This window comes from Oreochromis aureus, linkage group 15, assembly GCF_013358895.1.
Source record: "Oreochromis aureus strain Israel breed Guangdong linkage group 15, ZZ_aureus, whole genome shotgun sequence".
NCBI classification, from domain to species: Eukaryota; Metazoa; Chordata; class Actinopteri; order Cichliformes; family Cichlidae; genus Oreochromis; species Oreochromis aureus.
Genome location: NC_052956.1, coordinates 13,066,596 through 13,092,613, shown reverse-complemented (window position 1 = coordinate 13,092,613; position 26,018 = coordinate 13,066,596). Strand labels below are relative to the sequence as shown.

Here is a 26,018-nt window from a genome sequence, read left to right as displayed (position 1 = left end):
TGAAGTGCAGTGTTCTTGATCTTTACCAGATTCCCTTTGAGAGTATATTAATTTGGGTAAGCGTGGCCTGCTAAAGGTCAGCTAAAAGGCAAAAAGCCCTGCTGAATTAATTCTTTCAAGAGGTTCTCTGCCATGACATTGTTAAGAGTTATTTTTGTTAGATCAGCAAGTTTGACACCTTCTACACCAATTAGTATGAACGGGTAAACTTAAATATCTAAATGAATTAATAAAAGAGAGTATTTAAACAATATAAAAGTGAATGGGAATAGAATAAATGCTCATCTTACTTTGTTTCTCTTGCACCGTGACTAGTGCATCACTCTCAGTGCTGCATGTTCACACAGCAATAGACTACAAGTGCAAGTGTCTTGGTGTGTTTCAGATCTTCAAGTGTTAACTTCTGTGCGCCCATGTGCACCGGGCTAAGGCGCTTTTTTTCCCTTTCTCACCTTGTTGACCTTTTAATTCTGCCACGATCCCGAGGACTTACCCTCACAATCTCAGTGGGAAATAAATTACTCTCAAAAGCTATGAGCTCCTCAAATCCCTTTATCCTGGAACAGTCCAGGCAATAACCTGGACATCAGAGGAGTGATAAAACACTATTCCCCCAGGAGAAGACTAAAGAAGTCTGCTACAACTACCACTGATTTCAAAGTACAAAGAACTGGCCCGAGACAAAAGAAAAGATTCTTGTACCTTTTGGAAGCAGAACTATCAAACCTTTAACATGATTATTAGTTTGTACAGTCAGCTTGTTATCAATGAAACTGTAGTATATAAAATTTGAGAGCGGGGGTCCCCGGTAGTTAGATTTGAAGTATGGGTTAAGTCATGGCAAATGCTCTGGACTCTGGAGATAATAAAAAATAGAAAATGAAAGTGAGAAGCAGCTTGAGCTAAGGCTATACAGTTAACGTGATGATGATATATAGACCAAGATGCTGGTGGGGAAGTATTGGGTGGGATGTGGGGGGCAGAAGAACCCCAGCCTGGCCTGCAAGCAGCTGCATGTTGGTGCTGAAGAATGTCAGGAACGTTTTTTGTTTTGGGGTTGAGTGGGGCATCTGCTTTGGCAATCAGAGGACCTCCTCACCCCCCTTCAAATTTCTTTCACTTTTTTTTTTCAAGCCTCATCCTGGAAGGAAAGAGGGAAGGAAGGAAGGTCAGTAGGAAGGAAGGGGGGGGGAAATGAAAACATCTCTCTAGGAGAGCTGAAGCCATTAGGAATGCATGCTGAGTTTCAAAAACAGAGAACAGGGAGAAAGGGATAAAAATCAAATCAAGTGTAAAAAAAAAGATGAGGTTGGAAAGGGCTTTGCTATTTTGTGAAAAGAAGGACCAGGCCAAAGCATAATACTGTGCCAGGTTCCATTCAGACTAGACAAAGTAAATATAACCACTTGATGAAAAAGAGACAAGGGGGGCGAACGGATGGTGGAAAGAGTGCTCCAGGCAGCTCAGTATGAAGCTGTATATATGAAACTATGAAGATGAAGAGAAGGCTTTATGTATGCACTGTGTTTACAACTGAGCCGCCAGCCTTATCTGATGGCTGGACACAGATTTAAAAAGATTATCACGGCATTGTCAAACGTGAAGTCACATCTGTGGGCGCAAAAGACACACAAAGAAAAGCAGAGGGAAAGAGACAGAGAAGCCCATTCATTTTCTTCTCCATTAATCATGTCTACTGTCATCTTGAGCTTTCCTTCTTTCTATGCAGGACTTCCAAAGTAATAATCAGAAATAATAAACAAAATCGGGTTAGCATTCAGCTAATCAAGTAGTCCTGCTGTCGTTCCTGTGCCTTAGCCTCCGGCCTGCCCTCTCTTCTCGTAACCCAAACCACACACTAATTCATAAATTACAAACAAAGAGTCCCTTGTGGTTTGGGAGGGACCAGGACGGCACTGCAAACTGGCGCTATGGGGGAACAGCAACGCGTCAATTAGAGGGAAACTTGACTGGGAGGGAGAGGTGTGGACACAGCACACACTCACAGGCTGACAAGTAGCTCAAACATGGAGGAATGAGCGCAAAAGTACTGTATACACGTGTTTACAACAGACAGTAAAACACACACAAACACATATACACAAACACACAGACACACACACACACACCGACAATTTGGAAGCCAGCTAAACAGTCTGGTCATTTTGGCATCCAGGAACTGACTGCACCATTGTGTCCTCTTAGCAGCTCGCTGGTTTTCTCAGGCCTGTTTCTGAAGGGTGACGTGTGCGTTCGGGTGTTGTGCATGCACTGCCGGGAGTTAAACCCACATTTGTGTTCAAAGCTGGCTTTTGTAAAAACACACGGGTTGAAGTGCAGGAAGACTTGCTTAAATTGTACCAGTGGTTTAAACATTAAACATGTTTTCTAGTTTATCATCAAAGAAATGTAAGAAAAATGTGACAAGACTGAAAATTCTGGTCCAGCTCTGCTTTCGGGTTCCTATTGTGACACAGTGTGTCTTTATTTTCCGTGCTAAGGAAGCTAATGAGAAGATTGCCATGTGCCGTTTCGCCTTTTAGCCCCTTTTTTAAAAGTTTTGTTGTTAATGTTCTTCAAGATGATTGAAAATTAAGGTAAAGAAGTATCTTTTGTGTTTAGCTCTTTCCGGCCTTGCGCTAAACTATGATGTGAAATGGTTGCTGATTAAGTGTCATTAGATGACATAGGAGTGAGTGTTGGATTACAGTAGGTAGTGTCTTTATAATAGTGCTGGAGACTGCTGAGTCATTATCATACTCATCAAACCATTCAGTGACCCTCGTGCCCTATTGAGAAATTATTAGCAATTTCCATCAGGTTGGAAATATTTTATCACTGGATAAAACAGATCACTTAAAAAATCCTTTGCAGTGACCATAACAGAGCCAACCAGCCCTCGCACTATACTGGTTCGGGTTTTTCTATTAGTTAAACCGACTTACGGGAGAAATATGGTAAATGGTAAATGGCCTGTATTTATATAGCACTTTTCTAGTCCCTAAGGACCTCAAAGCGCTTTACATATCCAGTCATTCACCCATTCACACACTGGTGATGGCAAGCTACGTTGTAGCCACAGCCACCCTGGGGCGCACTGACAGAGGCAAGGCTGCCGGACACTGGCGCCACCGGGCCCTCTGACCACCACCAGTAGGCAACGGGTGAAGTGTCTTGCCCAAGGACACAACGACCGAGACTGTCCAAGCCGGGGCTCGAACCGGCAACCTTCCAATTACAAGGCGAACTCCCAACTCTTGAGCCACGATCGCCCCAAATACACAAAAGATTACTGATAAAATGACTTATTGTCTACATGATCAGCAGAAAAGTAGTCAACACGTCATCAAATTCTCCTAACTTTTTTCTAGGAAAGTCATCAAAAAATGCTGTTAATAGGTTTACAAATGTTAAAGCTTGGTCCCTTTATCTTAATTTGATCTGAACCCATGATCTAGTCAGCACCTCACCTGTTTGCTAGGCATTCCCCCATTGGTCAATGAGCAATTGCTGGAGGTTGCTGGCAGTCACTTTATGCTGCGCTGAAAACCCTGTTGAGATCACTTGCTAGCACATTATGATGACATAGTTTGTATGAAAGAAGCTGACTTGCCAGCAAACACTCACCAGCTACTTGCAAAGTGGTAAAACGTGAGACGCAACAGAAACAGAAACAGAACAGAAACGCAGAGGGTTTATTTTTAAAGTAAATGTTGTGTGAACACTTATTGGCTTCAGCTTTAAAGCTTGTGAGTAGTTGGCAAGTGTTTACATACAAATTGGTGACTTCAGTGCAAACTATGTGTGACTGTGGCAATCTGCCACAGCAAAAGGAAGCTTTTGATGCAACATACTTTTCTCGACTGGTTTCACCCAACAACACACCAAAATCCGCAGCAGCCACCCGGCAACCAGTTGGGGATACATCATTTTCCTAGCAACCTGAGTTTGCCTGGTTGTTGCCAACCAGTCTCTAGTCAAAATTATCGAATAATACATAACACATAAAAATTATCTTTCAAATTAATCAGCAGGGAAAATAACTGTTAGCTACATGGATGAGAAAGGAAGTGATCTTATAGAGTTTTGGAGTTAAGGTGGCCCATGTTTGGGGAGTTCATGCCACTACCCACTCTGAGTCAGCAGTAACCTTTTGGCATGTGTAACAACAAGTCAGTACTTCGGGTTTTCTTTACAGTATTATGCACCCTGTGGTTAATTACAGTGGAGTCTAACTGCTAACAGATCCTGTTCATTGACGAAAACACTGACCGTCCATAGAAACCCACACACAAAAGGAAAACCTGAAAACAGAGTTTCAGTCCCTCTATTAAAGGTACCAGGACCGAGTGAGACACACGCGTATTTTATAACTAAGTGATCTTATGATGTTTATCTAAGCTTATGTCTACAAATCTAATCTAGCCGATCTTTTGGGCAAATTTATTTCTCAACTCACAGAACTTGTTTCTTCACATTTCACAGCAATCTTAAGACAGACTGCTGTCTTAAGTTCCAAATGCTTGGCACTGACTCTCACACTATTGTATCCCTTCATACATTCTCAAATCCTTAATTGCAAGAGCTAAAACAGCAATAACATTCCTGGAGGCAATGCAAGCAAGACTTTTCAAAAGGCAAAAGCAAAATAAGCAGACACAAAAGGACATAAAACATTTGAAGTTCAGAATGGAAAACTTTAACACAGATGAGGATTTGGAAGCCACAGGGAGTCTAAAGGATATGTAACACATGATATACTGTGGATGTGAAACACACCCACTATTTATTTTGGTTTAGAGTTCAGTACAGTACACTTTAAAACTCTTTAAGTATTACAAATTGCGTCTCAGATCACATGCTTGTTTCCAAGTCTGAGGCAAAAGTGGCCGGAGTACAGCGAAGAGATTTAAAAGCGTGTTCAGACAGGAGACCAGGTGACACTTACACACACATCGCTGAACGGAAAATCCTTTGCGGGTCCAAGCGGCAGCTTTCTCTTTGAGCGTATGTCTCTGTCAAACACTCCCCCCTAATCCTCCTCCTCTCTGTCCCGGCAAGAGAACTAGAACTGGCTTTGCCGTAAAAACAAGCACTCACGTGAATAGTCCGCTGTGGGTCTAACCAGAATGAGAGAGCACGGCCCAAAAAAGGCAAAGAAAGGAAGGAGGGAGGAAAAAAAGAATAGCCCCTTTAAGAAGGTATGCTCCTTTTGGGTGACTCCCCCTTTTTAAGCCAAATGGAGTATGAAGAGAGTTTCCTCGTCTTTTCTTCTTCTCATCCGGAAAGACTAAGGCTCTGCTAATGCCTGTGCTCTTTTTGGTTTAGCCTTCCTTCCTACACTCAGTGAGAAAGAAAGTTAAACCCGGCTTTAGACAACTGGAATGTGACAGCAGGAGAGAGCAAGAGAGAGAATGAGGTGGTGAGGGAGGGAGAGAGAGAGTGTGTGTGCGAGAGAGGGAAGGAGAGAAAGACAAGGGACACGTGTAGTGTCCACCTACACAGCCCACTGCTGTGTGAGCGAGCAGTCAGAGAAGAGGTACAAAGGGGAGGGAAGGAGCAGGCAGGAGAGGAGGAGGGCTGTCTGAGTACGAGAGAAAGTAAGAGAAGCAATGAAAAAGTTTGAGTGAGGCTCCGGGGAATGAGCTGAAAATTTCATTCAACTTAGGCTGGAAAACTGGGAATGCGGTGTGCCAGAGATGGAACATGCGGCTCCAGGCTGCATGTAAACAGACATGCACGGCTGCGGGGCTGGGCAGTAAGATCATACGTTCCATTAGACAAGATAGATTTGTCAGCAGTCAGCGGTTTGTCCATACTGATCATTCGTGTAACATGAAAGCAATTTTTTCCATTATTTTGGTTTCCTGACAGGAAGTTGTACCAACTAAGCAGCTTGTTGCTGAGATTTGGAAAGCAGATCACTGTGCTCATTCATAACCTCTAAGGAGAAACATTAGCAGATTCATGATCTTTAGAGAAAAGATCCTTTTGACAGAAACCGATATAATGAGTGTGTTTAAGAAAAACTTCCCTTTAAACTTAACTGATATTAATATCTCTGATTCCTTGGGTGCATCTTTGAACTCTAAAAACTGTGGGGCATGCACTTGCTTCTTAAGAAATCCAATGTCCTTCTTGAAGGACATTCAAAGCTCTTCACTGGATGTTGGCTTGCTTTTGTTCTGTTCTCTGTCAAGTCAAGATGATCCTACACTGCTTCAGTAATGTTGAGATGCAGGCTCTGGGGAGGCCAATCCATGACTGATAGCGATCCATTGTGTGTTTTTCTATTCAGGAATCATAGGCTTGCTGAAAAATGAAGCCATTTCCTTTCTAGATGATTTTTCATGATGGATCAAAATCTGACTGTACTTCTGTGTATTCATAATTCCATCAATTTGGACAAGACCCCCCCTACCACTGGCTGAAATACAACCCCAAACCATGATAGAGCCTCCACCACAGGCACCACCTCCAGGTGGTTATCTCAGCCCTCAGCCTTAACACCAGCTCTCCACAAGGCTGTGTACTGAGTCCCCTACTGTACACTCTGTACACACATGACTGTGTTAGTACCCACCCAGACAACGCAGTCATCAAGTTTGCAGATGATACCACCGTGGTGGGGCTCATCTCTGGGGGAGATGAGACGGCGTACAGAGCTGAAGTTCAGAGGCTGTCAGATTGGTGTGTAGATAACAACCTGGACCTCAATACCAACAAGACAAAAGAACTGGTAGTTGATTTCAGAAGGAGGAAGCCTGAGCTGCAGCCTGTCAGCATCAACGGGGAGTGTGTGGAAAGGGTCTCCAGTTTCAAGTTTCTGGGTGTGCACATAGACACAGACCTCCAATGGAGCTCTAACACCTCTGCGGTTTTAAAGAAGGCCCAACAGCGTCTCCACTTTCTGAGAATCCTCAGAAAAACGGACCTGAAGAAGGAGCTGCTGACCGTTTTCTACCGCTGCTCCACTGAAAGTGTGCTGACATATTGCATCGGTGTGTGGTTCTCCAGCTGCACCACAGCACAGAGAAAGGCACTCCAGAGGGTCATCAGTATGGCCCAAAAAATCATTGGACATCCTCTTCCCTCCCTGAAGGACCTGTACAGCACTCGCTGTCTCAAGAGGGCACGCAGCATCCTACGGGACGGTACACACCCAGGACACGGGGTGTTTAAGCTGCTGCCGTCTGGCAGGAGGTTCAGGCTGCTGAGGTCCCGAACGAATAGACTCAAGGACAGCTTTTACAACAGGGCAATAGCCCTGATCAACGCAAATAGCTGACCTGACTGGCTACCTACCTGGACTTACCGTTAACAACGGTAAAAACAGTAATAATAATAATATTTATATTTATAACAAGGTGCAATAATAATTAATGTGCAATAATAACAGTGTGCAATACAAATACACTTATTCTTCTTTTTTATTACTAAGTTATTATACTGTGTTGTGTTGTTTGTGTTGCGTTGTGATGTGTCGTATCGTGTCGTGTTGTGTTACATGTAGTGCCGACGTAGGACAGTTTTCCAATTTCATTGTACTATTGTACTATGTATGACTGTGCAATGACAATAAAGAGTTATCTCATCTTATCTTACAGATGGTTGTAGACACTCACTATTCCAAGTTTTTGCCTAAAAGCTCTTTGGGAATTACCTTGTTGACAAAAAAATGAGAGAAAAAGTAGCCAATGTCCAAGGAAAACTTTGAAAGACCTTGACACCCTGGCTCTTTGGAAGGAAAATATAAAGAAATGATGGGTGACTAAAGACTTTTGGATGTAGTTTTACATAGTACTGGACAAAAACTTGACAAAATGTAATAATTATATTGTCAAATTACTACCAAGCCAAAAAAATATGAAAGTAAATATGCATTAACTAGAAAACACATTTACATTTTAATGTGTTTTTTGTAAAACATTTGAATTCACACTTTATTTCCACCTTAAGATATCCTGGGAATTACTCTCTTTGAATCCCCCCACCCAAGACTGCCCCCTCCGTTCACAAAAATTCTGCCTTCTCTCTCTAATAATCTCTCTCTTCTTCTCTGTCTTTGTCCACCACAGAAAGAAAACTGAAACCAGCCACAGACTGGAAAGCATTAGCCTGCTCCCCCCCAACACATCTGATTCAACACTCCTCACACAAATGAAAACAAGAAGTATGGATCTCACAGAAAAAGCAGAGAGTAGTTTTTGCCGTGGGCACACAATGACACGAAAACAGTAGTGTGCACAGTTTAACGAGTGTGTGAAGCCGACAAAGTTGGCAGCAAATTCTCGTCCGGAGCTTTGCTTATTTTGCAGTTTCCAGCCCAACAAAGAAGCAGTTGCTCATTTGGGAACACAGGCCAAGCAAAAAAACCACAGGAAGTGGGCAGACGTTTGTGTTAGTGTGTACAGTTTTGTATATTTTATCTGAATTTGTCTTTACATCCATGCAAATGTGTGACTGTATGAATGTTAGCTTCACTGCATGCTTCGATTTTCCTTCATTTGTAAAGGAGGTAAACAGCCCACAGCTAAATGCAAAACATTCCTCCACTCTGGAAAGAGCTTCATATGTTTGGGGGCTGGAACAGTTACAGGGACATAAGTGGCAGCGGAGCGACAGACCCCAAAATGCTCATCAGAAAAACCCCTTATAACTAAATCGAATAGTCACCACTTTTATGTGACCAAACTGTATGAAACTGGTATAAAAATCTGGTTTAGGATAAACTTGTAATCCCAAAAGTCTGAACAATGAAGCTAAATGGGCAAAACATCATATAGAGAAAAGAATAACCATTAATCATTACTAGAATATAGTAATAAAACAGTCAATGCATAGTCTTACATACCTCTGAGGTAATGCTTTGTTTCACATGAAGAATCTTTCTGAAGTAGTGACTATGTGTATGATTCTGGTCCTAATCAATGCCCTACAAACTACATCACAGAAACAATGCACAGTATTATCACCGTTTGGGTTTATCTTGTGTTTGGGTTAACAGATCATTATGTATATACAGACATGTGCAAACAGAGCTGTTGAATGCTTCAGAGGTTACAAAAGAGTTAACCTGACCCAGTGAGCGCTAACTGTAAGGTCTATCAAGTCACCTGTGCTATCTCTGTCTGTATCTCGCTTCTTCCCCGCCATGTTTACTAAGCAGTCTGTGGTGGGATCAAAGCGTCTGGCTGGCTCACGGTCCAGCTTCCGCTTTGCTACTTTTTTTTTCCTCCTTCTGTTTTAATTTAAGGGGCTTTTTTGGTACCAGCCACGTTGAATAGCTTTGGATAGAAAACACTGCAGCACTGAGCTTAGGAGAAAAACATAATGGCTGGGCTCTGACAATGCTCTTAATTTGCTTCGGTCATGGATGTTGGTCTCAGATAGAGAGTTTTGCGTCACAATGGATTTTTTTTCTTTTTACAGTTTCAAGCGACACAGTGAAAGTTGTTAAGAACAAAGCCGTTTTCGCCCTTTTTCACTTCTGACTGTAACTGGGCAAATTTGTGGGTTAGTGAAGTTTAGCTTTGCTTAAGTGCATTTCGCCTGGCAGACTGGGTGCTTTCTTAATATCTAGTTTAAGACACTTTATAAGTGCCACATCAGTTGCTGTAATGAGTCCTGTTTATTCATGGTTTTCTTTAGTAATCTTGCTTTTTAATTAAAAAAAAAGGCTGTTTCTCTCTGTTTTAGTTTTTTCTTTTTATCTTGCATCAGATAAATTAAAGGCTCTAGAGTTTAAGTAGCAATTGACTTTTTCTTTAAACACATTCTGATTATGTGGCATGCAGCTTCGGTAACATGACATATTCTGGGCAGAAAAGCAATGTTTACAGCTGAAGCTTGTGGCAGTTCAGTTGATTGCTTTTGAATACTTTGAATATAGTGTAAACCAAGCATTCCCAAAGTCAAAATTCATATTTCTTCTACGCATTGTATACAAAAGATGGTTGCCGCCAACACTTGAAACCTTGAATTAAGCATTGTGGTCATGTTCTTTTTTTAAACTGAATGTGTTTGTGCTTGACAGGCTCAAAAGGTACTTCTCAATCACAAGTCGGACTCGCCCTAAAGAATACACCCGCTTCATTGTTGATTTGACTTTAAATAAGACTGTCATTTACAAAGTGCACATTAGAAAGATTTAAAAATAGTAAAAAAAAAGTGACCATACAAAGGTCTATGGGGTTTGTTTCCTCACAGACTTTTGTAGAGTTGGGTTTCAGGGTTTTTTGGGGTTTTTTTGAAGGCCCTTGTATTTTGGCTTCAGTTTTCAGACCTCCATGAGACGTCCATCTTTTAGAAGTTACAATTTTTTCACAAAGAGACACTCTGTAACCTCTTATGGTAATAAAAGGTAGATGTACATAACATAGGTCTAACATGTGAAGCCCGCGCAGAAGTGCCTTAAACCTGCATTCTTTTTAATAGCCACTAGGGGGGTTCTATAAAAGTCTATAGGACAACAGCACTTCTGGCTTGACCATTAAACACTTTCCTTTAATGGCTCAGTCACTCATCTTGGTGAAATTTTGGTTATACTAAGTTTCTGAAAGGTGGGTTATCCAGGGCATGCTCATTAGTTGACATTAGCCAATAAGCATGCAATGCCATAGTCAGAGTCACCTCTTGCTTGTCACATCTTATTTGAAATTGTGGCTCATGGTGGCGACTGCCAAAAACAGAGGCCTTGAGGCTTTGAAAAGCAATGAGCGTGGCAGAAATGTGGGAATATGACAAAGGAAAGAGGCAAAAGACACTGACAGTGCCAGACATTCACAGTGAAAGTGCTTGATTGTTTTCTTCGAGTTGTTGAAACGTGTGAAAACCAAAGGCAAACGGGGGGAAGAAAAGTCATAGAAACTATGAGAACTTTAACAGAAAATGTAACACCTTTTCTTCATGTGTGCACAGATGTGTGTCGATGTTTATCTATCACGGATTGGCCTCCCCAGAGCGCTGTGGGACCATCTTGACGAAAAACGGTACAAAAGGCAGCCGACATCCAAACAAGAGCTTGAATGTCCTTCCAAAAGTCTGAAGTCCTGAAGACTACTTGAAGACATTACAAGAAAGTCTGCCTAATAGAGGTTGTTCTGTGTTGAAGAATAAAGATGGTCGTGCCAAACTGACTTTCAAGCTTGTCCGAAATGAAAAAAATTCTGGTTTTGCCTCACTTACCGTCTTTTCATGTATGTTTGCACTGCTAGTTTCCATTTCCTAGCAAAATATAAAGATATGAACAATGGCTTAAGACTTTTGCACAGTACTGTATACCTGGTAAATCACATACATCGTTCATCGCTTATGCGCTCTAGAGTGACAGCAGACACCAGATGCTGTGAGTCAGAAAGACATGGTCTAAGCCAGACATCAGCTGACTGAACATGTTGGCAAAACATGAAACCCGCAAGCTCTAGTGTCAGCAAATTACAAGAAACTCCTCACATGTTCTTCATCCTCTTCCAAAGAATTCTTTTTACATTAGCCTGTGACTTCACCAAGCTAGTGTAGATTAGTGGTGTTTTGAAGGGACAAAAAGGTCAGCAAAGATGATGTTATACTAGTCAAAACCAATGCCTTATATGGCTATTGGCTAAACCCACAACAACTACTATTAATGCAACACACCCACACAGGTCAGGCCAGGTCACGTGCTTTGTGTTTTCTCGCTGCAGTGTTCATGAGTGTGCCAGTTGTGGCTGTTATCACGGGGTTTCTGCAGAGTCAGGCTTGTGTTACGAGGCTGGGGAGCATTTAGAGCTGCCTCTACGGCCTTTGTGCTCACTTCTCCGCTCACTAAACTCAGACGCAATACAGATCACATTTTCCAGGTTTACTGGTTGTATTACCCTCATAAAATACTCAATGTGCTGGGTTAGTTATAAAGTGTAAAATGGCATAATCGTGCAATAAGAGCCAGAGTCGTCTGACGTTACCAAGGAGGTATTTAAGGGTAAAGTTAGGTCGTGGATAAGTTGTTGATGCCGTACTTGATACATTTGGATTAGGCCAGCTGTAGCAGAGCACACCTCTGCTGAAAGTGCATTCAGGTGAATACATAGTCAAGGAATTCTTTGTTTCCTTAAGCCATGAATATACAGTGTGGACACACTATGAAACCTACTTAAATGGAATAATAAAATATTTGTACAACTCCAGCTTACAGGAAATTTGCTTTCATTTTTGTTTCCTGAAAACTCCTTTGTTCAGACTAATAATGAAGTCAAAAGCTGATGCTGAGTCATTCATAACAAAACCAAACAGGATGAAAGAAAATTAAATAACGGTGATGGTTATTTCTGGAAAATGTATAAATAAGTCCTTAAGAGCAAAACCTAGCAACTTGTGCCTTCATACTCAGATGAGCAAACAGTAAATATATTTATTTGAAGATAAATAATCTTTTGATCATCGCATTCACCATTATCATATTTTACAAATGGTTTTTTCTTTTTTTAAGATGCCTGAAAAACACCTGAATTAAAAAACTAGCAAGACTGTTACTGATGCTAAAGATTAAGAATTTAAGTGGATACTCAGATACTAAGCAATATTAAAAATCAGATTAGACAGTCATTTAAAACAGTACTGATAGCAACAGCGCCATATTCGCCATATGCCCCTTCCCTCACTAGCAGCTGAAATGACTGACATTCACAGCACTGAATAAGAATTTATGAGGAATTGAAATATTACATTTCACACTGAAGTATTTAAACAGTTATCATTAATCTTAATTTGGCCAGCACACATGCTACCATTAGCCATTTAGCTATTAGCAATTTCCCAACAGCCACATTAGCCTGCTGTTATCACTATGGCTAATAATAAAATTACAGTGTTAATGTTGGAGCTAGGCAGCAAACATGATCAGTCCTGCTCATCTGTAATGTTAATAGACATGGTTAATTTAACAAGATAATGCAATTATATTCATCTTAAAAGTTTTACATTTGTCTTAAAGCCCCAGATTGAAAAGCCTAAAACAACTAAATAGAAATAGTGGTAGCTCATATTACCAGCTCTATGTGATCAATAAAGGAAATGTAGTCCCAAGTGACTAGAGGCACAGCACGATCTCTTTTTTTGCACTTTCTAAGAGAGTCTTATATATATAACTTACAATTATGTTACTTTATTTTGTAAGACAACTTAAAAACAGGAAAAAGAAAAATACTTCTTTGTTTCATGTCTCCCCCCCATGTGGAATCAAAAGTGACTGAGTATTTTCCTGGGTAACTGTTCTGAGTTTGAAATTCTAGTGTCTTGACAACCCTAGTATGCATGTCAGGTTACACGTGCTGAATAAAGGTGAATACCATACTTTGGTGTATTTTGGGACATATGACCACCAGTCATACAGCTCTAGGATACGCTCAAAGGGGGAATGATGGGGCCCAGCAGCAACTACTGGCTGCCCGGCTGGACTGCAGCTCTATACATGAGAGCCAAAATAAACATCAACCTCAGTCTCTTTGCTGACAGGACATGAATGTGTGTGGGGCAGCCAGAGGAGTGTGTGGCTACCAGCGGTCGCATGTGTTCCTCAAGTATCTATGTCCATGTGTATTTGTATGTATGTGCACTTGAGTGTTCGTGTCCACATAACCAACTTGGAGAATTCAAACCCTCAAGTTTCTGAATTACATCTCTATCTTCCTCTCTTTCCCCCAGTTACATCTAAATCAGCCCCCGCTGAGCTATGTCTGGCAGCCACGGCCTCCACTGCCCATCCTTTGTCCGTTAAAAATACCATGAGTGCACTCCAGTGACCACACCTCCATATATCTCTGTATTCCCGCATCACACTAAAGTTCAAATACTACAAGAAAAAAGATAATGCAACGATTAAGAAACAAATGTTGAAAACATAATCACTGGTTTCTTTTATTCTGTGGCTGTTCATAAAGTTAGACTGTAAAATAATTGTACAAATGAACTATAAAATCACTATGGAGTGTACATGTTTTTGGCACATGTAACTGGCGTGATAGACAGCACGGCGGCTTATTTTTTGACTGTCAGGGGCACTATGAAACCACATATACTCGACTTTTATTACTCGACTTTTTATTCCACTGCTAAAGAGGAAACGATTTGTGTTTTCAGCACCATTTACATGTCTGTGCGCCTTTGTATCAGCAACATTATGCAAAAAACTACCCATTTGAATTTCATGAAACTCAGTGAAGAGGTGCGGCATGAGCAAACAAAGACCTTTGAAATGAATTATTCCCTTTAAAAATCGCATGATAGGACACCAGCCTTGGTGCAGGATCCATGCTGAGTGAAATATTTACAAAGTCTACATTAGAAAACAAATAGAAAATCATGTTTATCTGAGCATCTACATTTTGACCAGCTCTAAAAAAAATGACACTAAGCCATGAACTGAGATAAACTTAGTTCATTAGTTCTACTTCATTGCTTTACTTCCATGTTTGGTCCAAAGGCCAGAGAAGTGGTGGAAGTTCTTTATATCAAGAACGCATAAACTATATTAATGGACTCATTATACTTTCACTAGGATTTTTGAGGGATCCTATAGCCATTATGTGGTTTCAACCTCAGGGTTAGAACAGGGTATTTTCACAGAGCTCCCAGTGCAGGAGGACCAGACCAGCTAAATGCCATAATCAATCAATTTCCTACTCAGCAATTAGACCTGGTCATCGAGCTTTCCATAACCTTTTATCCCCCTAAAGCCTGTGCTACATGGTTCAAAAGAGGCTGTGTGGCCTGATCGGCGTGACCCATTATAACACACCTTTGAGATCTGAAGCTTTAATAACTCTCAGGCAAGGAGAATAACTGTGCACTGGGTAGGAACTGGGAGACCTTTGACACTTGAAAGAGAAAGATTCCTCCAGATATGATCGGATTAGCATGGGGGGTCCATAAATCGTGTTTTTGCAATAATTCAAAGACAACACCATGTTTGATGGTATAAAGACATGCACATACAGAAACAGGATGCCTTCAGGCTGTCTGGAAAAAGAGGGTTATTGGCAAGATGGAAGAATTATGTTGCAGAGCTGCAGGACAGGCATACCGAGCCCTTCTAACTACACATTGCCAAAATATATCCACCTACTCTGTATTAAATATACATATAGATAACTGATGAAAAGAGGCACAGTTTTTCATTCCAACATCAAACATCTTGACACAGTACCTAATGAGACATAAAGGAAGATTGTTCAAAGCAGTCGCAGCGGAACTTTGCTTTCTGCAGAAAATGCCCCAAGCAGACTCATTCATCAATCTTCAGGAGGAGAGAGACAAATATTTTCAAGCTTAGCCTATGAATAATTTGGAATACAGGAAGCATTCCTACAAATATATTTTAAACATCATCATCTTAAAATATTCAAATGTTAAATGAACTGCACTCAGTTTGCTATTGGACTCCTGGAGCAATTTTTAACAAAAAAATAAACCTTAGGGATTTCCTCCTAGGGGAGTAAACGATGCTTGACATGGTGGCTGTGCAGAGTGTGTGTGTGATCTACTGGTAGATTGATGGCAGGTTCCAGGCCATTTGCTGCTGTTTAATTCCTAAAGAGTAGATCACCCCTGGGGCTGCATGAGGAAGAAGCTGGAGCTTGAACCCTGATGGAATTATAAATCAGAGGCAAGCTGAGGCCGATAACGAAAGGTGGATGACTGTGTGTGCGAGGGAGAGAGAGAGCAGACACGAGTACAGCTACAACATTGAAAACACTGACAGGTGAAGCGAATAACACTGACTGTGTCATTTCAATGCAAAGTTCTGCATGTACAATTTGGGTCCTGGCCTTGGTGTGATTGTTACTTTACTCTGCACCCTAAGAACTGTTGTACACAAAGCCCCCTCAGTGCATCCCAACACCTTCTAACAACTGTTCAAGAACGCATCCCTACATCCCAATCTCATCAAACATCTGCATGATGCACGAAAACAAGTCCACAAAAGCCCCCAATCCCACAACCAGGAACCAGTGGATCAGCTAGCTATCGTATGTGAGTAACTTCAGGAATGTTTTCATTACTCTGTCTTTTTAATGTAAAGTAACTTTGGTTTAAATGTGATACATAAATAAAAGCTAGTTATTTCCTGATTGTTATGTACCTACAAAAGAGTATTAGGGCCAGTGAAAAAAAGATTTTGGTGTCATGACTTTTCTTTTTTTCTTTTTTATCTAAATTTTGACTGAAACTGAGAATTCTGACTTTTTCCCCCTCGGACATCTGACGATCTATTTCTGACTGTAATCTGTAGCATTTTTTTCATAAACTAAAGGGACTTCCTCCTAGGGTAGTGGTTGTAAATGGTGCTTGACAGTGGTGTGTACGTGTGTATGTGTTTGTGTGTGTGTGAGATCTACTGATAGACTGATGGCAGGTTCCAGGTCATTTGCTGCTGTGTTATTCAGAAGGCATTCCAGAGGGCACCCCTGGGGTTGTATAGAAATTCTGACTTTTTGTTTCTAAAAACTATGAAAAAAATCATAATTTTAGAAGAAAATGTAATAAGTCATGACCAAAAACATCTATTTGTGCCCCTAATCCTTGTATTACTTGGGTTCAAAACATCTAAACAGCAGTTTATAGTCTATTAAAGGTCCTCAACACAGGGCATAGAGAATCACAAACCTGAATACTCACTTAAAGTTAAACATCTAACACACTGTAGATTTTAAAACAAAAGCAAAAAGTAAATTCTGAACTACATTAAACCTAATATAAATAAAATCTTTGCTAATAACAGGTATTTATTTGAAAAGGCATAAAAGGTGTGATTTTTTTCCAGTGATCGTGTGCTCTCAGTCAGTTTGTAAGTCAGTGCCAGTTGGAACAAAACACACCACCGCACTCACGCATGCACATAAATACCACCAATCATGAGCGGACAGACAGCCTTCATCCCCTATCTGACAAAAATGGGGTCAGTTCTGCACACACTCAACCACCAACGAAAGAGGATCCCCCAAAATTACCACTCTGAGAGAGCCTGAAGAAACCAGTGACTTCATGTCTACTGCAGTTATACTGATTTACTCACGTTCAACCCTCTCAACTCCCACCGCAGCCCAGAAGACCTCCCTCTCCCGCTTCCCCATCCCCCTCTGTGTGTGTTAGCATCTTACATCCGTCCTCTATCTCATTTGTCTCTGAGGCCCTACAGACACTGACACATTTACCAGCCAAACTCAGCACCAGAGCTGTAAGGATAATACGCTGTGCTATCAGTGACAGATAAGAGAGGTCAGACATAGATTCATTCCAAACGATTCCATAAACACAGCTGAACAGTCTCCGTATTCTTGTCTGCAATGACTAACTCAGAGTTGACGGTTCTTGGAGATTTAGCATGGAGGATCTCCAAAACCAGACTATAAACAAGCTGTAAACTCTCATCACAACATCAAGATACAGATTATCCCCTAAAGCAAGAAATGACAAGAACTGTATAGCAGAAAAGCAGCAGAAAATGCAACAAAACCAGAGATAAAATTACACCACACAAAAAAATCTCAAAATCTATAAAATAAATTCAGAATTCAGATTGAAATGCCAAGGCAAACAACAGGACGAATGTTACTTTGGATGTTTGGGCAAATGGATTTTATGGATTTAAGAGATTCCCGGGCATGGTGCTGATTGATCCGTTCCTGTCTGGATAAAAGGTGTGTGTGTGTGTGTGTATACTTTTGTGCATGTCTAAAGCATGTGGTTAATTAATTACAGTCTTGACATGTCCAAATTAGCTCTTGGGAAGGGAACTGATAAAGGAAGAAGATCATTAATCTCATCCTTCCGCACAGACATAAGGTCAAAACACAATATGCAATGCTTAATGTAGTTTTCTTCACTAAAGATCTGAGGTAGAAAATACATGTAGAAGCATTTAAATCCTTGAATAGTTTCCTCATTTCAGTAAAAAACTCTTTCAGAAATTATTTTATTGTTTCAGTTTCCTTTTAAAGTAAAAATTATAAGTCTAACAAATTATCCCCCTGTTACCCATGTTTATTCACCATAACCACGATCATCGCAGATGATAATCATATTTCTGCAACTACAGCAGAACCCATTTTAGTGCCCCTCATCCTGAAACTGGGGTCCAACATGATGGGCAGGAGTGCAGCTGATAAATTAGCAAACATCACCCCCTGGTGGCAGGCAAAAACTAAACCATGAGTATTGGTTTCCTGGGGACTCACCACAGGTGTAGATGACGCTGAGGTACTTCCTGGTGCCAGCGTAACACGGATCTCCAAACTCTCTTGTGGAAGCTCGGATGAGACAGGTTTTCTTTCCCTGGCAGCGGTTGGTCAAAACCTGCAGAGACACGGACGACTGGCACTCTGGAATAAAGACAGAGATGGGGAAATATATGTAATACTCTGTTGTAAAACCATGCTTGTTACCTCCCACATCTCAGTAATGTCTATTCCACTGGATCATCAACTATAGTCTATAGAAAAATTCCACCAGCATTGTAAAATGTTGATTTCTGTTAAAAATACAGGCAAACACACTTTTTAAAAAAAAAATGAAGATTCCTGTTAACATATTTTCTATATAAATGGACTGAAAGTCCAAACAACTTCCCCTATAACTATTATCAATTTACATTTCTTATGCTCTGTGTTCTTAGACGACATGACACTCACAAAGACACTCACATACATGCACACACACACACACACACACACACATCTCAGATCCCATGATGGAGTTTGTGTCCACATCAGACCCACATAGAGAACCTTCCGCAGGCCTTACATTGTCTAAAGGATATCTGATCCAATACATGTGGGTGTGTGAGTGTTTGTGTATGGAGACCAGTCAAAGTAACGGATACGCCTCTCATACATCATCGCTAAGCACCAGCCAACTCCTCTCCATGTTTTTTGGCTTTGATTTCATTCCTTTATTCCATAATTTTAACACAGCTGCAGAAGATGACACGGCACCTCTAAGCCGATAAACTGCAAATGAACTAAACAGCGAAGGAAATATAAAAGCACTCAAAGGTGCAGTCCCAGTGGAATTCCCATTCTACATTTCTCCACATGACTCCAGTGACACTAAGGATAAAGGTGTGAGAAGCACTAATCAACTCCTGTTGTGGTCTTGTGGGAATGTGGATGGCCCTTGGTTCCACATGGATGCTTCCCGGGCCCCCCACGGGCCATCTAACCCCTAAAAACAACACAAGGAAATGAGCCTTTGAAAATGGACACTCGGCTGTCTTGGTGGCCTACGCAGAAGGAGAAGTGCAGAAAAAAGCTATAGAGGCCATGCTGGCTAAGACTTGGTTCAAGTGTCACCAAGCCTCAACAAATTATGGCCAAAGGTTAAATGTCATAGCCTGGAAGTGTTTGAGGGTAATCTAGTGGTCATGCATAATATCAAAATTGGGAATTCCTCGGATGGCCTGTAACCGTGCTGGCCTGTCTTATAATCAGGAGATTTGTTTACAGTTTATGTCATATAAATAAATTGCGGGGAAATCTGTTCCATAAATCTTGTGTGGTTACAGGTCACAGCATATGCAAAGCATTAAGCTTCTCAATGAAGTAAGCCTGAATCACTGTTGGTTCAACTGGACACAGTTCAAACGGGTACACCCCCAGCTGGAGCTGACATAGTGGAATTCCCAACCAGGATGTAGTGAGGTGAAAGCCTGTGGGAACCAGTGAGAGTAACTGGATATGAAGGAACATAACTCAAAGGTGGAATAATTCCTGCTGTCACTTAAAACATGTGGAGTAATGTAAAAAAAAAAAAAAAAAAGAAGTTCATTTTAATTCTGCCATCAGTCTTAAACTTATAGGAGAAACTTGTTTATCATTTTTTTAAATTATGAAAATGGCAACTCAACTTTGTTGTGATTTAGTAAATTACAAATTTTCTTACCTTTAAACTGAGGTTTAATACAAGTATAGTTTGTTTTTTCCTGATGCGGTTAAATTTGCATTGCCTGACATTACATGTTGAGCTGCATCCTGAGGACAGGACCGAAGTAGGACTATGGTACAAGTCATTAGGTACATTTGACGTGTAGGTACATCTAAGTACAACTGCACAATAGATGATTGGAAAAAGTTGCACGGTCACGGTTGCATGAGTCTTGATTTCTACTGCAGCATTCAGAGGAAGCGTCAGAATGTACTTAATCTGATTGTGCGTCAGAATTCATCCTAGCTCGTATCTAAGGTTCAGACAGCTGATGGTGGCGTAATGGTGCGAGGGATATTTTCTTGGCACATTTTGGGCCCCTTAGTACTAGTTGAGCATAATTAAATGCCACATGCTTCCTGAGTATTGTTGCTGACTATATCCATCCCTTTTATGACCGCACTGTAACCATCTTAATATGGCTGGTTCCAGCAGACTAACTCACCATGTCTCAAAGCTCAGATCATTTCAAACTGGTTTCTTGAACATGTACTCAGTTGGCCTCCACAATCCCCACATCTCAATCAAAAAGGGATGTGGTGAAACAAGAGATTTGCATCATAGAACAAATCTGCAGCAAATCTGCAGCAACTGTGTGATGCTATCATGTTAATATGGAACAGAATCTTGCATTGTGCCAGGTTTTAAAGAATTTTCAGAGGTGATGTTATTTATTGGTACTGTGTGCCGAACTAACACAGGTCTGAGAGCAAAAGGGGGTTCAAACCAGTATTACCAAGGTGTGCCTAATAGCATTTAATGTGAAAGTTTGTTATCCGTATTAGCAGTTTATTATCTGTTTATGTAAGACAAATTGATAAGCAGTCTGTGTCTATGACAGAGATCAATGGTGTAACTATTGGCTTTTATTTCCTTTATTAATCACATTATATTTTTCTATAATATGTACATTTCTACTAGTAGACTTTATGATGACTGTTTATAGCAATATATATATATTTAGTACAGCCGTTACATAATTACATAATGTCCTTAGAGATTAATAAAGTATTCTGATTCTGATTCAGTTCAATAACCTCCTGCTCCGACTAATGTGCCTTAATTTTCTCTGCCGCTCTTTTTTCCTGTCTGGAAGGCCTGACAAGCCAAGTCCACTGACAGACAGACCCCCATTAGCTGCACCTTAGATTCACTGACTGGGTGATTAGCTGAGCATAGAGCTCACAGAAAATGGGGTGGGACTTAGAGGTTCAGGAGCTGATAGAGAGGATGGAGACACACATGTATTCTTTGTTCACCAGCTCAGCCACACACAGAATTTCTATGTAGTTTAAAAGAACACTCCCAAGGGCCTGACCTCCTCTGGCTCTCATTAGTGGTCTTAACACAGAGAGACAAGCATACAACAGTCCCCCTCTCTCTTTCTCACACACACACACACACACACGGCATGAATAACCCCTGTTACCTCTAACCTTTACCCTCTCCAATTTTCCAAGCTTGGGCCACCACCCCTCTATCCTCCACACACCCAACAAGGACAGGACTATAGTTCAGAAGAGTAGGTCCATAGTCAAGAGAAGCAGCATATGAGGAAAGGGAGGAGCTTCCTGGATACACACACATGCACACAGATTCACATGCATACACACACAAACACACACTTATTCTCAATGATGACTAATTACAGCAGGAAACATAAACTGAGGTCACATACAGAAAAGCACCTGCAAGTACTTTTCTTACAAGTAATGACACAGTTTGAAAAGTTACTGAGCTGATTTCCTAATACAATGAAAGGGCGATTCTAGGTGGAGAAACCACCTAAAGCCGTGTGATGTGGCATTTCATGTCAATCAATTGTTTTAAAAGAAAAAAAAGATAATAACTTATCCAGTAGAAAGCCACATCTTGAGTTTCACTCATCACAGAGCACATGTCTTAAGCCTGATGTCCTGTAAGGTTAGTGCATTTTCACTGTCATACATTCTGAGGTTGGTGTACAGCAACTGTGTGTTTTCGAATAAACACAACACACCTCAGAGCACATACATATCCAAACACACAAATGAACACACACGTGCAAAGAGTACAGCAACCTTTCCTAGTAAATTGTCACTACAACCACCATAACAGTCCAAGTTTTCCACCCACGCACACCTTTCCTGGAATTTCAAGACAATGGATGGAAAACACTCATCTCCTCTTTCGTTCTGACTCATCGCGTTTAATAGGGAGGTTTAACTCATTGTTGTGGGATTTAAACTGTTTGTGTAATAGAAGAGCGACTTTCGGATATGGTGATAAGGTGAAAGGATGTGCACACGCCAAATCCTTTCAGTAGATGTCAATGATACATCGACAGCAAACCTTTTCCCAATGCACACCACACGCATTTACCCCAAAATGTTCTTTCACTTCTCTGGAAACATATTTTACAGTCAGACATAAACAATACTTTTCAAAAGTCTTGAGCCACCCCTCATATCGTTGCTTTTTCCTTGCAAGGAGCTGGAACTTGAGATTTTTTTGAAGTGATCTTTAGCTATAGTAGTTCCCTGTTCTTTCTAAAGATCTTTCAAAGTTTTTCTTTAAACATTGACTGCTTTTTCACTCATTTTAATTCCAGTCCTCGTCCCTGACCATTTTCAGAGGACTGTTTTGTTGGTTAAGCCAATTAAGACTGACCTTTGAATCATTCATGCATAAAAAAGGCACCTAATTCAAGGGATGAACTAGGGTTGTGTCTAGACTTAACAAACAACTTAAAATGTATCTTTAGGCACTTTGTTACTAGCAGCCTGTCACAAAAACATATAGTTTGCTTCCATTACTTTAGCTGAATCTGCAAAAGAAATGATAATGAAGTTTGACAGGCATAAAATAGTATTTTGGCACCAGCAAGGTGATTCCCAAAGAGCGATCAGCCGAAAACTCGCATAACCTAGCATGCTGTGCAGTATGTTCTTAAAAGATCTGAGAATACTTTACAAGTAGAGGGCAAAAGAAGTGGTGGGAGGCCTAAATAACTATTGACAGTAGATGAAAGTAAATCTAATGGCTAGATTTTATTATTCCAATTGTCAACATGTACGGAGGTGATGGGGAGGTCAGGAGAGAGGTACAACAGTGTCTACAACCATCTGTAAAACTTGTTCGAGGCTCTGTCATGGTTTGGGGCTACATTTCATCCAGTGGTGTTTGGAATCTTACCAAAACTTAGGAAATTATGAACACAGAAGATTTTGATCAACTGTGCAATAACATGTGGAAAGTGTCTGATTGGCAGCCGCTCAGTTTTTCAACATGACAATGCTGTTACTATCAATGCAGTAAAAACATACCTAGATAGAAAAGCACACAAAGGAATGATGCAGGTCAGGGATTGGCCTCACCAGAGCCCAGATCTCAACATTATTGAAGGAGTGTGGGAAAGAGAACAGAAAAAAAAGGCAGCCGACATCCAAAGAAAGATATTTAATATTCTTCAAAAAGCCTGTAGTATTATTTCTGAAGACTATTTAAAGAAATTATAAGAAATTTTGCCTAAAAGAGTTTGGGCTGTGTTTAAGAATAAAGGTGTTCATATCGAATACTGACTTTTAAACTCATTAGAATTGTACAAACTCTATTTTTGCCTGATATGCTGTACTCCTGTGCATGTTTCCGTAAATAACTCCAATTGTTTCTTATATTCTTAGTAAAATACAAAGGGCTTGATGACTTTTGCACAGTACTGTACAGAGGATTTTCCTTGTGTGGGTTTGTAAGGCGATAGCAAGTTATGTCACAATCATTCCAGCAAATCAGAGAATTTGGTATGTGTGCTATGTGTGTTATCACCTTAACCCTGCATGAGCTTGTTATCATAGAAAACACGCAGCCTGAGACATTCATGATAGCCAGTATACAAATGTCATTGATTATATTTTTGCAAACTTTAGGAAAAACAGTCAGACAGTAACAATTTGTTGACAGAAATCTGTCAACTCAGGTCTTTCACGACTGATTTAAACAGACAGACCTGCACATTTGAAATAAATCTACATCTATATCTATGTCAGCAAAGTCCAAAACAGCATAAACACGCTACTTATCTGCTCTGCATCTATTAGTGGATGCAGTAAATACAGACAGAGTTACAGTGAAGTATCTCCCACCCTAAACAACAAGCAGTCCAAAATGGAAGTATTAAAGTTGAAGTGCAGCTGTGCATTTACCACAATAATCTAGTATCCAACCTGCAAATAGACTAAAGTCTGAACCATCATTTTCAAACACAGCACAAACTCAAAAGGGAAAGCACAGTGGCCTTCCTTTTATTTTAGAAAAAAAACACACTCTAAGATCCTGCATGCCAAGCATGGGGGGCTATTTAGATGTCAAGAGGTATGTATCATGGTAATGGGGCAGATGAGAGAGGAGGGCTGAAGCAGGCCCCTTTACTTTGAGGATTCTTCATCGCCGCCAAAAGCCGTCCAACTCCGCCACTCCCACCCAGAAGACAAGATCAAAGAGTCCTTGTGTTGTGAGTACATGCCTGTGTACATACTTGTTTTTTCCTGGTATACTTTTCCAGGGCTTTTGTATTCAAAAGGAAAGCAGACAGTGGTTTTCCATGGCATAAATTCCGTGCGGCAAATCTAATCAAGTTAAATAAGTTCACTAGAAAAGTACCTCCAGAAGGCATTTGTTTGTTAGACAACGCCTAGCACAAGTTATCACAAAAAAATTCCGTCTATTTGGCAGGTGGCTGGTGTTAAATTGTCTAAATTTTTGCATTTAACAGTGTACAAGCAAAGCACTGTAATATTCCTTACCATTACACTATGCACAGCATACCTGGACCATGCAGTCAGCTGTGTGAGTTCAGCGGTTGATCCCACACCTCAGGCTGCAACTTTGCCAGGAAGGTTTGAGAGATTACCATAACCTATTCCGTTTAGCACATTTGAACCCGCATTTAAGGAAACTTAAATTCAAAACAGACACAAGACCAACTTGCGCTTACAGCCACTGCCAACCTCAAGATTAATTCAGACATGCAGAACCACAAATACACACATGCACTTGAGGCTCCACGCCACTTCGGGAGGGTAAAAAAGAAGGGGGAAAGCGTTTAGAAATAATTAACAGTGTTTGTCTGAGCTGTCACTCAAGACACCCTCACTTCCTGCTCCAGGTGACATGAGAGCCACATTAAAGATGGAGATGACAGGGGAAATCCCACCACAGCACCACCAGACTGTCTGGAACAGCTCAGAGGGTGGTTGTGGGTGACTGCAGTGTTTACATGCACACACATGTGTGTATGTGATGGAGAGAGGAAAACTCATTCTATAAAGTGGGCGAACAGCTGTTTGTGTATGTCTGAGTCTCCAGCCGACATAAACACACTAATGGTGAATATGTGATTTTTCAGTAAACACCACGTCTCCCTTGCTTCAATTAGATTTTTAATCAATACTCAGAGCTACTGTATTTAACCCCAGAGTCTGAAACCATATCTCAAACCAGCCCTGTCTCACCTGCTACACCTACTTGCCACATGTCTGGTCCAATGCTTCCTGCTCGTACAGAGGAAAAGACTACCTGACAAAAGGGTCAAGGCCACCACAACAGCACCTGTGGTTAAACTAATACTAATACTTGCCACGGATCCAAGTTTAAAGTCGTTAACATTCCTCTAAACAAGGCCAGGGGTACATTTGGTTATCCCATGCACTCACACATGCACATAACAAACATGCATACTTGGAGGGAACTCAATATGTTCCTTTTCAACAGTCCAAACTCAGTGCTTTTGATGACAGGGACATCTGATCTGCATTCCTCCTCATTCCCCTGGCAATGTTAGTGTGTGTCTACCTGATGCTCAGTGGTGGTTTTCTTTATCTCAAAATGCTCTGAGAACAAGCTGATGAAATGCCAAAAGGTAAATTGCTTCTAAAAGAGAAATTATCAACCAGTGATTGTGGAAGAAGTGCAAAGAGATTTGAATAGATGACATCAGGGATGGGTGTGACAGACCAGTGTTTGCTCTAGAGCCTCTCAGTCAAAGAAAGTGGAGGAAATGGAGGAATAAAGGTTTCCAAACC

At 40.8% G+C, this 26,018-nt stretch overlaps 1 protein-coding gene across 2 annotated transcripts in view; it reads right to left on the bottom strand.

Moving 5' to 3' along the window:
* The window catches only part of LOC116324162 (protein eva-1 homolog A), a 75,763-nt gene that overhangs the window by 23,536 nt on the left and 26,209 nt on the right, over positions 1–26,018 (bottom strand). Inside the window, exon 5 of one of the 2 annotated variants that reach the window (XM_039599368.1) lies at positions 18,216–18,359. In XM_039599368.1, coding sequence (XP_039455302.1) covers positions 18,216–18,359 — 144 coding nt within the window. Of the gene's footprint in view, positions 1–4,948; positions 5,497–18,215; positions 18,360–26,018 lie in introns of those variants that run through there. The other variant, XM_039599369.1, reaches the window with a different exon arrangement.